This window comes from Macaca thibetana, chromosome 15 (assembly GCF_024542745.1).
Source record: "Macaca thibetana thibetana isolate TM-01 chromosome 15, ASM2454274v1, whole genome shotgun sequence".
NCBI lineage: Eukaryota > Metazoa > Chordata > Mammalia > Primates > Cercopithecidae > Macaca > Macaca thibetana.
Genome location: NC_065592.1, coordinates 47,844,566 through 47,862,544, shown reverse-complemented (window position 1 = coordinate 47,862,544; position 17,979 = coordinate 47,844,566). Strand labels below are relative to the sequence as shown.

The following is a 17,979-nucleotide window of genomic DNA, read 5'->3' as shown; positions in this document are numbered from 1 at the left end:
CTTACCTCATACTCGGAATGGCGTGGTAGCCCAATCGGAAGCGGAGTTTGCTGGACCCAGCAAAATCTACAATCACCTTTTCCCCCACAGTGTGCATATGCTTGAGGAGTTCAAGGTGCTCCCTGGTCACAGCCTTCAGACTGGAAATGGCGGTCCATGGTAAGACCAGCCAATGGTAACGGGCCTTCGGGTATTTATCCTTTATTACCACCACCTGCTCATCTTTGTAAACCTAGCAGAGGGACACAAGAGAAGGAAGCAGACATCTACTAAGAATCTTCTGTGTGCCTGGTTGTTATATTCTCTAAGTCACTTAATTCTCACAATCTTGTGCAAATAGTTTTCATAGCCCAGTTTTGAGAGATGAGAGCACTGAGATTCAGATAGGTTCAGTGTCTTGCACAAGTCATAGTTCCTAAGAGGGAAATCTAGGATTTCAACTCAGATCTAGCTGACTCCAGAGTCTGTTTTCAACCACCACACTACACAGAATACACAGAAGATGCATAGTACAAAATAGTTCCCAAGGATCTGATGTAAAATCTCTGTAGGCATAAATTCAAAAGCATCTTTCTCCACTCCAACATGGCAGACTGTGTGACACATACACATGGGTTCCAGTGAGCCCTATTAGACCTGCCCCTTGTCAACCAGGAATGTAATTGAAGTGTAACTCAAAGGCTCCTCAAGGATGATGCCTGGTTTTTTGGGGGTTTTTTTGGGTTTTTTTGTTTTTTGAGATGGAGTTTCGCTCTTGTTGCCCAGGCTGGAGTGCAATGGCGTGATCTCAGCTCACCACAATCTCCACCTCCAGATTCAAGCGATTCTCCTGCCTCAGCCTCTCGAGTAGCTGGGATTACAGGCATGCGCCACCACGCCCAGCTAATTTTTTATATTGTTAGTAGAGACGGAGTTTCTCCATGTTGGTCAGGCTGATCTCAAACTCCTGACCTCAGGTGATCCTCCCACCTCGGCCTCCCAAAGTGCTGGGATTACAGGGATGTCTGACTGTTAATGCCAGGGCAGCACAGTACTACTGTCACAGTATATTATCTCTGATGCTCCCCTGAAAGGAACCATACTAAGGTTAATGCAACTTCCCTTAAAGTACCCAGAAGTTTAAAAGGGACAAGGTAGAGGGGATATTCATTTGAAGAACTTAGCTTTCTCTCCAAACAATTCCAGTTGCTACTTTATTGCCAATGGGAAAAACCTCTTGTTCTCACAGAAAAGCCCAATAAAATGAATCTCATTCGGAAAGACTGACATCCTTTGATTTCATTTGTAATTAAGACCTCTGTGGAGTAGTCATTTACAACATGAAAGGTACTGAAATTCCAAAATTGTATTCTGACCTGCATTTTGGGGTCCTGCATAGAAATCTTCAAGCCTTGACTCCAGTGGCCCAGTGATTCCTAAAAAAAAAAAAAACAAGCAATGTAAATTATAAATGCCAATAATTAAATTTGGCAATAGTTAATACTGTGTGACAGCACAACTAAACTTGGAAATAAACTTAGTTTTTGAGAATTAAACAAGATTCACTTGACTTTACTTCACTCCATTGCCTTCCTATATTCTTTTTTTCTGAGACAGTCTCGCTCTGTCTCACCTAAGCTGGAGTGCAGTGGCGCGATCTCAGCTCACTGCAGCCTCCGAAGTGATTCTCCTGCCTCAGCCTCCCAAGTAGCTGGGATTACAGGTGCCCACCACCACGCCCAGCTAATTTTTGTATTTTTTAGTAGAGATGGAGTTTTACCAGGTTGGCCAGGCTGGTCTTGAACTCCTCACCTCAGGTGATCCACCCGCCTCCACCTCCCCAAGTGCTGGGATTACAGGCGTGAGCCACCACACCCGACCCTATATTCTTTTTTTTTTTCTTTTTTTTTTTTTTTTTGAGACAGAGTTTCACTCTTGTTGCCCAGGCTGGAGTACAATGGCGTGATCTCGGCTCACTGCAACCTCTGCTTCCCGGGTTCAAGCGATTCCCCTGCCTCAGCCTCTGGAGTTGTTGGGATTATAGGCGTGCACCACCATGCCCAGCTAATTTTGTATTTTTAGTAGAGAGGAGGTTTCACCATGTTGGTCAGGCTGATCTCAAACTCCTGACCTCAGGTGATCTGCTCATCTCGGCCTCCCAAAGTGCTGGGATTAAAGGCATGAGCCAGCACACCCAGCCATATTTTATTGTTGTTGTTTTTTGAGACGGAGTCTCGCTCTGTCGCTCAGGCTGGAGTGCAGTGGCACCATCTCAGCTCACTGCAACCTCTGCCTCCCAGCTTCAAGCAATCCTTCTGCCTAAGCCTCCTGAGTAGCTGGGATTACAAGCGTGCGTGCACCACCACGCCCAGCTAATTTTTGTATTTTTAATAAAGATGGAGTTTCACAATGCTGTCCAGGCAGATCTCAAACTCCTGACCCTCAAGTGATCTGCCTGCCTCAGCTTCCCAAAGTGCTGAGATTACAGGCGTGAACCACTGCACCCAGCCAGCTTTCCTATATTCACAGCTGGCTGTCTAGATGAAGGTGAGAAATGCCAGAGTATGAGTCATACCTTCTTTGCCCTCTCTCACTCCAACTACAGCCTGACCAATTCTCCACTTTGACATCAGCATATGAATTACATGATCTATGAAAACCTTCTATAGATGCATAAACAACTGATCCATTTTAGTTGTTCAGTGTTAAGTGCACACTGCCATTATTGCTCTACCTTCAAGTGGCTTACCTCAGGAATTTAAGAAAAAGCACATAAAGGAACATTCATCTAAATGATTTTCATGCCACAAACAAGTGACTCTTTCATCATGGTTAACAACCCCTCACACATTTCTGAACTTTACAGTGTACAAAACAATTAAGCAGTCATTATATTTCATTTCTTCTCCACATCATCTACCAATCACACTACCCTCACCTTTTTCATAGGTGCATCTTTTCCCTTCTTTGGAGGCACGGAGCATTGGTTATGGTTGCTCCCAGGTTCCAGCCCTGTCCCAGGCTCAGCTTCGTGAGCAGCATCCCTTTCTATAGAATCACTGTCACCCGATCTCTTTCTCTTCCTGTGTGTTTCCAGGCCAGGGTTCTTTGCCTCTTCCTCAAACTCTACAATATATGGATAAAGTTCATTCACCATGTGGAGAACCTGGCCAGGCTGCAGTTTCACCTCTTGGTCCTTCCCAATTACGACTGAGTCAATGCTGGTGGGATTGACTCCTACCTATGGGATAAACAATCAGAAAATAATTATAATAATAGCAACAGCACCTACAGTAAGATAGCCACTGCTACATTAACCACTTACTATATGCCAAGCACCTTGCCTAATGTTCACCTATATTACTCCATCACTTCCATACATGACAGAGAAGCCTTCACTGGCTGGCACAGACACTCTAAAGTCAACAGCATAAGAAAATCATCAAGTATAAAATTCCAAGTTATAAATACACCTACCTGCTTTACCTTGACATATCCCTTGTTACACTCTGCTTTCAACTGTACTGAAAGAGATTGGAAAAAGTTAAACACAAATGCAACAAAGAACCAGGCACTTACTCCTATTTTCCCGAAAGAAAACAATGAAGCTTCACTACAGGAGGCAGCTGAACAGATGTTTCCTTAAAGGCCTATTAGCAATCACCTGTTATGCAGGTGGCTGGAGCTCCAAATCCCATCAATTTCTAAAGGTTTAAATCCTTCCATAAAATGTCCAACAGCATACATACTCCCTTAGCTATTGCCAAGATCCCTGTGAGGCAGCTTCAATTAATCCCCACAAGTTTCCCTATTCCAGAACCCCTGGCCTGCTCATGATCACAGACTCTGCCACCAGAAAAGAAGACCCATTTCTCCCAGCCTGGGCAGCATGGCAAAACCCCATTGTTTCTACAAAAAAAAATACAAAAATTAGCCAGGTGTGGCGGCATATGCCTGTAGTCCCAGCTACTTGGAAGACTGAGGTGGGAGAATCACTTGAGCCCCAGAAGGCGGAGGTTGCAGTGAATCAAGATCGCACCATTACACTCCAGCCTGGGCAACAGAGTGAGACCCTGTCTCAGGAGAAAAAAAAAAGACCCATTTCTCACACAAACTCTTGACCAAGGATTAAATCTGGCTTCCAATATTATTTTGGAAAAACAAAAACTATCAGATGACTTTAAAAGAGAAAATAGTAGGCCGGGCGCGGTGGCTCAAGCCTGTAATCCCAGCACTTTGGGAGGCCGAGACGGGTGGATCACAAGGTCAGGAGATCGAGACCATCCTGGCTAACACGGTGAAACCCCGTCTCTACTAAGAAATAAAAAAAAAAAAACTAGCCGGGCGAGGTGGCGGGCGCCTGTAGTCCCAGCTACTCGGGAGGCTGAGGCCGGAGAATGGCGTGAACCCGGGAGGCGGAGCTTGCAGTGAGCTGAGATCCAGCCACTGCACTCTAGCCTGGGCTACAGAGTGAGACTCCGTCTCAAAAAAAAAAAAAAGAAAACAGTAAAAGACACATTCCTGGAAGACAGAAACTCAGGTGGCTTTGGGTGGAAGGAGAAGAATGTTCTAGAAAGATGATTGCAGAGACAGAACAATCTGAGCATGTGTGAGAAGTGGTAACATTAAGCATTCCTGTTCTGATAAATGCACAAGGTATCTGGAGTTGAAAGAGGGAGGAAAGAAGAACCACCACAGCTGCTCCCCAGAGAGGACAGGGTGCCACATACATGCCCCTTCAGTTGCTGTTGTGAGGAAGGGAACAGAGAGAGAAGCAGCCGCTGCTTCTGCATCTTGGGCCTACCCAGCTCAGGCATGGCTTTGTATCCCTCCACTTAAATTAACTCATATAGAAAAGATCATAATCAGTGCTGCAGATGCCAAATCTCTAAGTTCAGAACCCTTGGGAAACCTTGCTGTGGGGAGTCACACTCCAGGCAGCAGTGTGCATGTTTACAGGAAAAAACAAGATACATGGTAAGGATTTTTTTCTGAGGGCAAGGACTTTCATGTTATTAAACCCTAAGACAAGTGCTAGATGCCACTGTCTCATAAAGATGTTACTCTCTGCGTGAGGCAATATGTAAAGGATGGCACTACCCCATTACTTCTCAGAGAGACATGGTTTCACCTGTAGACTCCAGAGTTTACATCTTGCTGCCCATTGAGCAATGTCCCTAGGGAAAGAAGGGCAGGACTCAATTCCACCATCCCATGGTAACAGGATGAACTTGCCTGCTCCCAACCTTCACCCACCCTGCCTTGAACATTACCACACTGGGAGGGCAGAATCAGGAATAAATAGGGCCCTGGTGTTGGCTAAAAGAGCTCAGTTCCTGAGCAGTATTTTTGGCAGACAACAGATTTTCCATCAAGAGCACCCAGAAAATATGCATCTTTTGTTATCACTATCCCACATAACCAAACATAGTAATCTCCACATTTCTATGACCAGTTACCTTGCTGTCGAGAACATTTCTTATCAGTGATTTTGGTCTCTGGGCCACGCCCAATCACAACTGCTTCCAAATGTGGAAGTCTGATTCGCTGGTGCCGGCTGTCCTGTCTCACCAACCAGCACACCCGCATCATCAGTCTGAGGGACAAAACAAGAAAATCACTAGAAAAACAGATCCACCAGCACGAGTCCTCCAGGACCACACCCAGTGCCACCATGCATGTGATTTACCAGCTGTTTATCTTGAGGCAAGTGACTTCACCACCCTAGTCTCAATTTTCTCACCTATAAACCATGATAATGACAGGACTCAGGAGGCTGTTGTGAAGATTAACTGAGATAATGTGAGTAAGTATTTACCTCCCTGCCTGAATCATGCTAAGCAATCAAATATTTATTACACATTTATTTATTTATTTATTTATTTAGAGACAGAGTCTCGCTCTGTCCCCGGGCTGGCATGCAGCGGCACAATCTCGGCTCACTGCAACCTCTGCCTCCCAGGTTCAAGCAATTCTCCTGCCTCGACCTCCTGAGTAGCTGGGATTACAGGCACCTGCCACCACACCTGGCTAATTTTTGTATTTGTAGTGGAGATGGGGTTTCACCATGTTGGCCAGGCTGGTCTCAAACTTCTGACCTCAGGTGATCCACCCACTTTGGCCTCCCAAAGTGCTGGGAGTATAAGCATGAGCCATCACACCTGGCCTATTACACATGTATTGATATGTGCTGGACATTAGGCTACATATTGAAAGTCAAAGGATGAATAAAATAGGGACATTGTCCCTGTCCTTGAGGATCCCGGAGTGCAGTAGGACAGATAGAATCATATACCAATATTTACAGTATAATGTGATAAACACTACAAGAAGAGAGTAACCAAATATGGCATTAGCCGAGTAAAAGGACTGACTGACTCTTGTGGAGAATATTTTAAAAGGCTTCACGAGGAAGGGATATTAATGTGTGGTTTTAAAGGATGAGAAGGGGTTTGCCTGCCAGAGAACTAAGGACATAAAAAAGATGTTCTCTAGTGCTTAGGTGTCTTTATGTGTCATAGGTTTTCCTTCCTTGTCATAACATACTGATGTTAGAACAATATATTTTACTCCCATCTGCCAGAAGACAGTCATAATAAATACGCAAATCTGCAACTTCTTTTTTTTTTTTTTTTCTGAGACGGAGTTTCACTCTTGCCCAGGCTGGAGTACAATGGCGCAATCTTGGCTCACAGCAACCTCTGCCTCCTGGGTTCAAGGGATTCTCCTGCCTCAGCCTCCCGAGTAGCTGGGATTACGGGCATGTGTTACCACGCTCAGCTAATTTTATATTTTTAGTAGAGATGGGGTTTCTCCATGTTGGTTAGGCTGGTCTCAAACTCCCGGCCTCAGGTGATCTGCCTGCCTCGGCCTCCCAAAGTGCTGGGATTACAGGCGTGAGCCACCACACCCAGCCGCAAACCTACAATTTCTAAAGTGTGAATGTGGCAATTTTGTGCAATACACAACCTGCAAACAATGGAAGTGTTGATGTTCTTTTGAAAAACAACCCTTATGGCTTGTTGTGGACTATCAGTAAAAGAGAAAGACAAGAAATTCAGAAGAGAGATGAGGCCTCAACAATGGCCGAAGCAAAGGGGATGGAGAGCAAGAAGAGCCAGGAGAAATCTGGAAGACATACTTAATTACTGATGACATTTGGGGAATGACAAAGGAATAAGGCCAGGTGCAGTGTCTCAGGCCTGTAATCCCAGCACTTTGGGAGGCCAAGGTGGGCAGATCACGAGGTCAAGAGTTTGTGACCAGCCTAGCCAACATGATAAAACCCTGTCTCTACTAAAAATACAAAAATTAGCTGGGCGTGGTGGCAGGTGCCTGTAGTCCCACCTACCCGGGAGGCTGAGGCAGAAGAATCGCTGGAACCCAGGAGGCGGAGGTTGCAGTGAGCCAAGATCGCACCATTGTACTCCAGCCTGGGCAATACAGCAAGACTGCATCTCAAGGGGGAAAAAAAAAAAAGAGAGAGACACTGACCAAAGACTTCTAATTTGGAAGATGCCCATTAACCAAAATGAAAAATACACAAGGAGACATAATTTGGAGATAAAAAGGAAGGTGAAGAAAGAAGGACCAATTTCATATTGAAATGTAATTAAGTTGCCTGTGGAAGATCCAAGACTCAAGCTGTGATATATGGGTATGAAGCTCAGGAGAGGGGAATGGACTAAATGCATATATTTGAGAGGCATCAACATGTCACAGAGGCTGAGGCAAAGAGAGAAGATGAGATCACCCAATGAGGTGAAACAGGGAATTATGGGCAGAGAGAGGATGCCTCTCTAGACTCCAGACTCTTATCAGTCCTCAAGCCTCTAACATGCCTCTCCTGGAAACCTGCCTACACTCAAGGCAGCACTTATGCCCTCTGCACAAGTTTCATGTCCATAAGCAAAGAAAAAAGAAACCTGATTTTCAAAAATCAGTTTTATTTCCATCTGCAAACACAAGACAATGCAAGGCAAAGTGAGCAAATGACAGCTGAGGAGATGCAAATTCAAATGAATAAGATTTTAGTGCGAGTATATGAGCACTAAGGAGGTAAAAAGTCCTGTATTAGCCAGTACAGGCTTCCAGAAACCTCCCAGTTAGAGACGGCTAGGAGCCAAGGGGACTGATAAAGAAGAAATGGAGTGGACGGGGCCATTCCATTTTAAAAAGCACAAGTGGCAGCACAGATTTCGCCAATGGCAAGCCATAGGTCTGGGTAAAAGCAGATCTAGTTGACCGAACCACAGGAGCTGCCTCGGAGAGTCACAAAAAAAGACAGAGGTGTCGAAAGAATACTAGGCTGAAAAGTTCACATTTAACATCACCAAGAGGAGACAGCTGCCAGGTTTTGAGCTTCACAGTAAAACAACAGCATCCAAAGAACACTTAACAGCTGTGTGTAGGCAGTCTACCATGGAGAAATCTAGAGTCAGAGATTAGTGAAGAGGCTGCTAATATAACGTGGGCCAGAGAGGTCAAAAAGACAATTCAGCAAGTCTCTGTGAAGGAATTGATGCAGCTATAAATCTAAAATCCTAAACCTGGAGCCTCAAATGATGATGGTGCTATGGGCAGGTCCCACTTTCAAATGCTGTGCGTTCCAAGGGGCATCTGTTTGCACTTGCTGGAAACTGAAGAATGAGCAGGTAACAGACTGAGAAGTGAAGTATGTCTTCACCAGGCATTGGGAAATATGTGGTGACTGACTACTTACACTGACAATAAGAGAAGCCAGAAGAGAACAGATTTTGAGAGCAGGGACAGAGAGGAATCCAGTGGGCAGCAGAGAGTATGGCTGACAGACGCAGGATAATACGAACTACCCTTCCTGCCCTCCATCAATACAGATACTTTATTCCCCCAAAGTTCTCAAGTTATGGTGTATCTTTTTTTTTTTTTTTTTTTTTTTTTTTTTGAGACGGAGTCTCCCTCTATCGCCCAGGCTGGAGTGCAGTGGCGCGATCTCGGCTCACTGCAAGCTCCGCCTCCCGGGTTCACGCCATTCTCCTGCCTCAGCCTCCTGAGTAGCTGGGACTACAGGCGCCCGCCACCGCGCCCGGCTAATTTTTTGTATTTTTTAATAGAGACGGGGTTTCACCGTGGTCTCGATCTCCTGACCTTGTGATCCACCCGCCTCGTCCTCCCAAAGTGCTGGGATTACAGGCGTGAGCCACCGCGCCCGGCTGGTGTTTCTTTTTACTACTTCCTGAGAAGCTGAAGCAGTGACTGCACAATGGTTATGTAACTAACCTTAAATAATAACTTCACCCGTTTCAGCCTCCAATTCCAACTTCTAGGAATGGAGTGTTTTACAATATCGCAAGTGCAGGAGGATGGGCGTTCCTGAATCTTCAACCCAGTCCCTCCTGTAAAACTCCATAAACTGAAAACTCTGTAACAGTGGTCATGCCCATTTTTGCTTATCAATATACCCCTAGCACCTCATCTAACACTTGGCATACAGCGGGCATACAATAAATATTTACAAGTGAATTATCAAATGCTATTTACTCTGCATGAGAGTAATAATTATCCCGGTTTTCCTTCCTGCCTTCTCTCTCCCTTCCTTCTATGGCTCTTCTTATGATGGAATGCTGTGTTCCACTCTTTGGGCAATCCTATCCATTCTCACATCTAGGTGGATAAATCCCAATTATCTATTTTTCAACTCTATATCTTCTTCTTTTTTTTTTTTTTTTTTTGAGATGGAGTTTTGCTGTTGCCCAGGCTGGAATGCAATGGGGCAGTCTCGGCTCACTGCAAACTCCACTTCATGGGTTCAAGCGATTCTCCTGCCTCAGCCTCCTGAGCAGCTGGGATTACAGGCGTGCACTAACACACGTGGCTACTTTTTGTATTTTTTTTTTTTTTTTTTTTTTTTTTGAGACGGAGTCTCGCTGTCACCCAGGCTGGAGTGCAGTGGCCGGCTCTCGGCTCACTGCAAGCTCCGCCTCCCAGGTTCAGGCCATTCTCCTGTCTCAGCCTCCCGAGTAGCTGGGACTACAGGCACCTGCAACCACGCCTGGCTAATTTTTTGTATTTTTAGTAGAGATGGGGTTTCACCGTGTGAGCCAGGATGGTCTCGATCTCGTGACCTCGTGATCCGCCCGCCTTGGCCTCCCAAAGTGCTGGGATTACAGGCTTGAGCCACCGCGCCGGCTTTTTGTATTTTTAATAGAGACGGGGTTTCACCATGTTGGCCAGGCTGGTCTCAAACTCCTGATGTCAGGGGATCCGCCCGCCTCGGACTCCCAAAGTGCTGGGATTACAGGTGTGAGCCACCGCGCCCAGCCCGGCTCTATATCTTTCATTCTAGAGTTGAGGGGATTCGTCAGAAAGAAATTCTGATTATTCCTTAAAGAACTCAAGTGATCTGATAGAACACACAAGGCCAGAAATCAGGTAACCTCAAATAGTGTTGTCCAATAGAATTTTCTGCAATGATGGAAATGTTTTAAACCTGAGCTGTCCAATAAATTACACACCATGTGACAATCGAGCATCTAACATGTAGCTAGGACAACAGAGGAACTACATTTTTTACTTAATACTTAAATAACTCCATGTGGCTGGAGGCTACCATAATATCCACCACAGTCCTGGAAACTTGCCCTGCCCTGATCCATCTCAAGTCCCTCAGGCCTGAAGTTAAGCTCTTCATACTGTAACTCCACAGTGGTTACGTATTTTACCTCCCATTCCTCTTCACAGAACTAGTCCCACTTGCCCATCCCTCTCTCTCCTCTTTTCCCCAAGAAACACATACATACTGGCATACATTCTTTGTGCTCTGCTCTATCACATTTCAAAGATGATGCACTTTTTTACAAATTGACAGTCTGGCAAATCTGTGTCAAGCAAGTCTTTCGGTGCCATTTTCCCAACAGCATGTGTTCACTTCATGTCTCTGTCACATTTTAGTAATTCTCACAATATTTCAAACTTTTTCATTATTATTATATCTGTTACAATGATCTGTGATCAGTGATCTTTGATGCTACTGGAAGAAAATGCCATCTAGGACTTTCAAAGGTAGAGAGAAGTCAATGCCTGACTTCAAAGCTTCAAGGACAGGCTGTCTTGTTAGGAACTAATGCAGCTGGAGACTTTAAACTGAAGCCAGTGCTCATTTACCATTTCAGAAATCCTAAGGCCCTTAAGAATTATACTCAGTCCACTCTGCCTGTGCTCTATAAATGGAACAACAAAGCCTGGATGACAGCACATGTGTTTACAGCATGACTGACTGAATATTTTAAGATCTCTGTTAAGAACTACTGCTCATAAAAAAAAGATTCCTTTCAAAATATTACTGCTCATTGACAATGCACCCAAGATCCCTGATGGAGATATATTATACAGGGAGATAAATATTGCCTTAGTGCCTGATAAAACAACATCCATCCTGCCGCCCATGAATCAAGAAGTAATTCTGACTTTCAAGTGTTATTAATTAAGAAATACATTTCTTAAGGGCATATTAATTAAGAAACACATTCTTCTGATGGGCCTGGGCAAAGTAAATTGAAAACCTTCTGAAAAGGATTCAACCATTCTAGATGCCCTTAAGAACATCTGCAATTTATGGGAGGAGGTCAAAATATTAACATAAACAGGCATTTGGAAGAAGTTGATTCCAACCCTTACGGATGACTTTGAGGGGTTCAAGACGTCAATGGAGGAAGTCACTCCCAATGTAGCAGAAATAAAGAGAACTAAAATTGTAAGTAGAGCCTGAAGATGTGACTGAAATGCTGCAATCTCATGATAATACTTTAATGGATGAGGAGCTGCTGCTTATGGATGTGCAAAGATAACGGTTTCTTAAGATGAATTATATTCCTGGTGAAGACATAGTGAACATTACTGAAACGTCAACAAAGGGCTGGGTGTTGTGGCTCATGCCTGTAATCCCAGCACTCTGGGAGGACGAGGCAGGCAGATCACTTGAGGTCAGGAGTTCAAGACCAGCCTCGCCAACATGATGAAACCCTGTCTCTACTAACAATACAAAAATTAGCCAGGTGTGGTGGCACGCGCCTGTAATCTCAGCTACTCAGGAGACTGAGGCACGAGAATCTCTTGAACCCAGGAGGCAGAGGTTGCCATGAGCCGAGATCGTGCCACTGCACTCCAGCCTGGATGACAGAAAGAGACTCTGTCTCTCCAGAAAAAAAAAAAAAAAAAAAAGAGGTTGGGGGCTCACACCTGTAATTCTAGCACTTTGGGAGGCCGAGGCAGGCAGATCACAAGGTCAGGAGTTCAAGACCAGCCTGGCCAACATAGTGAAACCCCATCTCTACTAAAAACACAAAAATCAGCCAGGTGTGGTGGCAGGCACCCATAGTCCCAGTACTCAGGAGGCTGAGGCAGGAGAATCGCTTGAACCCGGGAGGCAGAGGTTGCAGTGAGCTGAGACCATACCATTGCACTCCAGCCTGGGTGACGGAGTGAGACTCCGTCTCAAAAAAAAAAAAAAAAAAAAAAAGAAATGTCAACACAGGACATAAACTTAGCTGATAAAGTAGCGGCAGGGTTTAAGAGGACTGATTCCAATTTTTGAAAGAAGTTACACTGTGGGTAAAATGCTATAAAAATCCATAAACTGGGCTCAAAAAATAAATGAGACAAAAAGAAAAAAAAAGTCATCAAACAGCATCACTTACTACAGAAAAACTTTTGTGAAAATCAATCGATGCGGCAAACTTTATTGTCTTAAGAAATTGCCACAGACATCCAAACCTTCAGTAACCGTGACCCTGATCAGTCAGCGGCCACCAACATCAAGGCAAGTCCCGCCCAACATCAGCAAAAAGATCACAACTCACTGAAGGCTCCGGTGACTGATACATTTCTTAGCAAAGTATTTTTAATTAAGGTATGTACATTGTTCAGCCATAATGCTATTGCACACTTAACAGACTACAGTATAGTATAAACGTAACTTTTATATGCACTAAGAAACCAAAACATTCATGTGACTCACTTTATTGAAGTTGTCTAGAACCAAACCCATGTCTCCGAGGTATGCCTGTATGTATACCCTTCAGGTATAATATACTGAACAGCGTCTCCCAAATAAATCACTTTTTTTTTTTTTTTTTTCTGAGACAGGGTCTCATTCTGTTGCCCAGGCTGGGTGCAGGGCATCATCACAGCTCACTGCAGCCTCAACTTCCTTGGGCTAAAGTGGTCCTCCAGCCTCAGCCTCCTGAGTAGCTGGGACTACAGACACACACCACCATGCCTTGCTAATTTATTTTATTTTTTATGGAGATGGGGTCTCACCATGTTGCCTATACTGGTCTAAAACTCCTGGCCTCAAGCGATCCTCCTGTCTTGACCTCCCAAACTGCAGGGATTACAGGTAGGAGCCACGCCCGGCCTAAGTCATTCTTAATATGGTCTCCTGGTATTCCTTTCTCCTAAAATCCAAATCCTATTTAACTTTCAAGCCTCACCTCCTCCCTAAGGCCTTCACTGAGCTGTCTTCTCTTCTCTACATCTTATTATTGGATGTGGACAAACTACCCTCACAGTTCTCTGAATGTTTAATGTGGATGTAATTCTACTTTCCAAACAAGATTATAATCTCCCTGCTAACAGACTGCATCACTGTCTACGCATTCACAAAACAATGAGGGGGGTTTCTGGAGATCACTGTCCTAGGCTAGGCCTGGCCTTTACTTCAGGATTCCCTGGTTTTCAGCATACCTTTATCAAGTGCATACTATGTGCTAGGCACTATGCTAAATGTCTTACTTACATGGTCTTGTTTTAATACTCACAACTCCATTCTAAGAAGAGAAAATTAAGGATGAGAAGATAAGTAACATGTTCAAGTAACATAGCCAATATGTGCCAGAGCTACGATTTGAATTCCAAAGCATGGATTCTTAACCACTGCATAATAACTTTTGGCTTCACTCATTTGATCATTCAGTCAAAATTACTACACTCCTGTGTACCTTGTGCCATTCTAGTGCTGGGAATAAAGAGATAATATACGAGCCCAGCCTTCAAAAAACTCAGTCTTAGCCAGGCATGGCAGCACGTACCTGTAGTCCCTGCTACTTGGGAGACTGAGGTAGAAGGATTACTTGAGCCTAGGGGTTCAAGTCCAGCTTGGGCAACACACCAAGACCTCATCTATAAAACACTAAATCTTGTAGAGGAGAGAAACACAGAAACAATTATATTAATAGTAGATGTGGTAAATATGATGATTGCTCTGTACAAAGGGTGGAAGCATAATGCTGGAGTACCCAACCGAGACTGGGAAGAAGGAGGTGTCAGGAAAAAATTTCCTGGACGAGGTGGACCTAAACTTTATAAATGAGTCCCATTTATAAACTGGGTTAATTAAGTGAAAAGGAGCAGCCTAATTAGGTGAGGAGGAGGAGGTGGAGAAAGGAAACAGGGAGAAGATTCCAAGCAAAGAGAACAAGGGCAAATACACAAAGAAGAAATAGCACAGTACCCATGAAGATGCCATTCAGTGAGCAGGAACCTAAAGCATGAGGCAGAGAAGAGGCTGGAGACACAGGCAGGGTTCAGATGAGGCAGAGCCCTGGCTGAGAAGCTCAAACTTGAGAACTTTCAATGGATTTTGCAAGCCAATAGACAATGAATGTTTGCTGAATGAATTAGAGAAAAGAATGGATGAATGCATGGACAGATCTTTAAAGATTAACCGGGAATTTGATGCAGACTTGTTTCCAAAGACCATCTGGGAGTGGAGGGGAGTACTGTGGAGAACAGATATGGGGGAATAGGCCTAGAAGCAGGGAAATCAGTTAGAAGGCCATGATATTGCAGATAAAAGGACAACAGTAGAGATGGAGAAGACTGCATAGATTTGAGAGATGTTTAGCGGCTAAAACTATCAGGACTTAGTGATGAATGTGGTAAGAGTTAAGTCCAGGAAAGACGCTGAGTTCAGTTTCAGTCATCTGAATTTGAACTGTCTGTGGGACTTGCAGGCAGAGATGTCCAGCAGGATAGTCAGAGGTGAGGGTAAAGCTCAGAGAGGTCTAAGCTGACAACTTCAATCTGGGAGCATGTAGGAAGTTGTTAAAACCAAGCCAGCTGATGGGTTCACTCAGGCAATGTGTACAGAATGAAAATAACGGTTTTTCATTGCTCATATGCCAAAGTAACAAACAACAGAAACACCCAACATTTAGGGAAGGAGGAAAATGACTACCCATAGCAGAAATGACTGGTAAGAAAGGCACATGAAGAACAGCTAGAATGTAAATTCCTTAAGAGAAAACACTTTATCTGCCTTGTTCATCTCTGTATCCCAATCAATACTTGTTGAATAAATCATCTGAGAGCACTGACATGTAAAGCAAAGAAGAAGGGAGTAAGAGGGATGATCAAGTTCCAAAAGCAGCAAAGAGATCCAGCAATAATTGGAAAATGTCTACCTGGTTTGATAATCAGTCACTGGTGACCTTGGGGTGAAATTTCAGGGGAATGATGGGTCTGAGAGCTAGATACAGAAGGAAACAAAAGGTGAGGAAATGGAGGCAGAGTTTAGAATACTCATTAAAACAGTTTAGATATAAAGGGAAAGAAAGTTATTGGATGACAACTAAAGTTAAAATGGATCACCAAGGACTTTTTCTTTCTTCGGCAGGGGGAATTGTCAGAGATCTGAGAAACCTGGCCTTGTTTATACATGACTGGAAGACAGAAATGACAAATGAAAACAAGGTATCATAAGTGACAGCATAAAATATCAGAAGCAAATACAAAGAAATTGCTTTGATTAGAAAGACAATTCATCCTCTGAGACAAAAGGAAAAGTAAAGGGTATAAATCTTGATGACTTTAAAAAGGAAAGCAGAGGCAGAAATGTGAGGGAAAGCACGTCTCATGACCCTAATTTTCTCCATAAAATAAAAGGTAACAAAGAGTAGGTGTCCGGGAACTTAACGGACAGTCGAAGAAAAACAATATAGAACAGTGGCGAAGATCAAGGCCTCTGAAGTCGGATTGCTTGAATTCAAATATTGGTTCTACCACCTATTCGCTGTGTGACTTGGGGCAAGTTATTTAACCTCTCCAAGTCTTCATTCCCTCAAGTGTCAAGGGGTATTAACAATTGCTCTGCAACACGGGATTGTCACAAGAGCTAAAGGACAAAGTATGTAAAGCTCAGTGTCTGATAAAAAGCATTCAACACTATTATTGCTGTTGTTAATAGTGAAGGTAGGGCAAGCAGGAGCTGTGGACATATAAAAAGATCATTTGAAAGCAATAACTGTGGTGAAACCCCATCTCTACTAAAAATACAAAAAATTAGCCAGGCGTCATGGCACACGCCTGTAATCCCAGCTACTTGGGAGGCTGAGACAGGAGAATCACTTGAACCCGGGAGGCGGAGGTTGCAGTGAGCCGAGATCGTGCCGTTGAACTCCAGCCTGGGTAACAGAGTGAGACTCTGTCTCAAAAAGACAAGAGAAGACAAGACAGAAAGAAAAGCAATAACTGTATAAGAAGAACGAGCACAAATCTGTATTGTCTCGCATATGAACAATCCCAAAAAGTTCCAAACCTAGACCACAGTAATTCCAAATAGAAATTTCATCCCTGCGGCCGGGCGCGGTGGCTCAAGCCTGTAATCCCAGCACTTTGGGAGGCCGAGACGGGCGGATCACGAGGTCAGGAGATCGAGACCATCCTGGCTGACACGGTGAAACCCCGTCTCTACTTTAAAAATACAAAAAACTAGCCGGGCGAGGTGGCGGCGCCTGTAGTCCCAGCTACTCGGGAGGCTGAGGCAGGAGAATGGCGTGAACCCGGGAGGCGGAGCTTGCAGTGAGCTGAGATCCGGCCACTGCACTCCAGCCTGGGCGGCAGAGCGAGACTCCGTCTCAAAAAAAAAAAAAAAGAAATTTCATCCCTGCTATGTTGAGCCACTATCACTGGTATGTATGGGGAAAGGCTTTTTTTTTTTTTTTTTTTTTGAGACGGAGTTTCGCTCTTGGCATGCCCAGGCTGAAGTGCAACAGCGCGATCTCGGCTCACTGCAACCTCCGCCTCCCGGGTTCAAGAGAGTCTCCTGTCTTGCCCCTCCCGAGTAGCTGGGATTACAGGCATGCGTCATCACACCTGGCTAATTTTGTATTTTTAGTAGAGACGGGGATTCTCCATGTCGGTCAGGCTGGTCTCGAACTCCCGACCTCCGGTGATCCGCCCGCCTCGGCCTCCCAAAGTGCTGGGATTACAGGCATGAGCCACCGCGCCCGGCCAAGGATTGCTTCTTCTGGCATTCCTACAAGGCCTGTTGAGGATGCTGCTAAGGTCCCTCAAGTGCCTTTCACGAAGCATTTCTAGCGGAAACGCTGTCCTTCCCGACAAACTGGGCCGCCTCCTTGGTTGGCCAGGGCCTACTCTCTAATATTTTTTCTGCTGGTGTTGTGAGCAAGGTACGTACAGGTGTCGGAAGCACACGTGAACAAACACAAAGTGGGTCGAAGACCAACAGGAGCGCCCGCTGAAACAGCCCAAGGGAGTAGGACGGGAGGACAGAGAAAGCAGCTGCGAGAGCAGCGAATGAAAGCAGCGTCATTCAAAGCACATCACTCAAGGGTAGGAGCAGCCTCGGCCTAACGCTCACCCGCGGCACTGAGCCCAGCCAGCAGAGAAGATAGGCTGACCACCGCCTTACCTCCAGACGTCGGACACGGACAAATTCACGTTACTCATCTGCGCCTCGCCGCTTCCGGCGCTGCGGGATGACATCAGAAGTCGACTGGAGCGCGGCCAGTGATGTCAGCAGCACCTCTCTAACGGATTGGCTGAAAGAATCTTGCCCAGTTCCCAGATCAAAAAGCGTCCGCCCCAATTGGGTTCTCCCTGGGCCGTCGTCCAAGTGAGGATCGTGGCAGTTATGCCTGTAGGAACCAGCTCTCTCACCATCGCTCTACCTGAGGGCCACTCGCCTGTCACTGCCTCACAGTCTCTGAATTGGGTGACATT

The 17,979-nt window shown here is 44.9% G+C and overlaps 2 protein-coding genes across 8 annotated transcripts in view; one reads left to right on the top strand and one right to left on the bottom strand.

The window, feature by feature from the left end:
- APTX (aprataxin) overlaps positions 1–17,755 on the bottom strand; it is a 30,434-nt gene extending 12,679 nt beyond the window's left edge. The window contains exons 1-6 of one of the 7 annotated variants that reach the window (XM_050760806.1): positions 17,669–17,755; positions 5,439–5,575; positions 3,457–3,503; positions 2,918–3,220; positions 1,356–1,415; positions 6–232 (exon numbers count right to left, since the gene is read on the bottom strand). In XM_050760806.1, the coding sequence (XP_050616763.1) occupies positions 6–232; positions 1,356–1,415; positions 2,918–3,220; positions 3,457–3,503; positions 5,439–5,575; positions 17,669–17,742 (848 nt within the window). In that variant the 5' untranslated portion in view covers positions 17,743–17,755. Of the gene's footprint in view, positions 1–5; positions 233–1,355; positions 1,416–2,917; positions 3,221–3,456; positions 3,504–5,438; positions 5,577–17,617 lie in introns of those variants that run through there. The other 6 variants (XM_050760807.1, XM_050760808.1, XM_050760810.1 and 3 more) reach the window with 6 other exon arrangements.
- CHMP5 (charged multivesicular body protein 5) overlaps positions 1–17,979 on the top strand; it is a 297,689-nt gene that overhangs the window by 5,571 nt on the left and 274,139 nt on the right. The window lies entirely within an intron of this gene.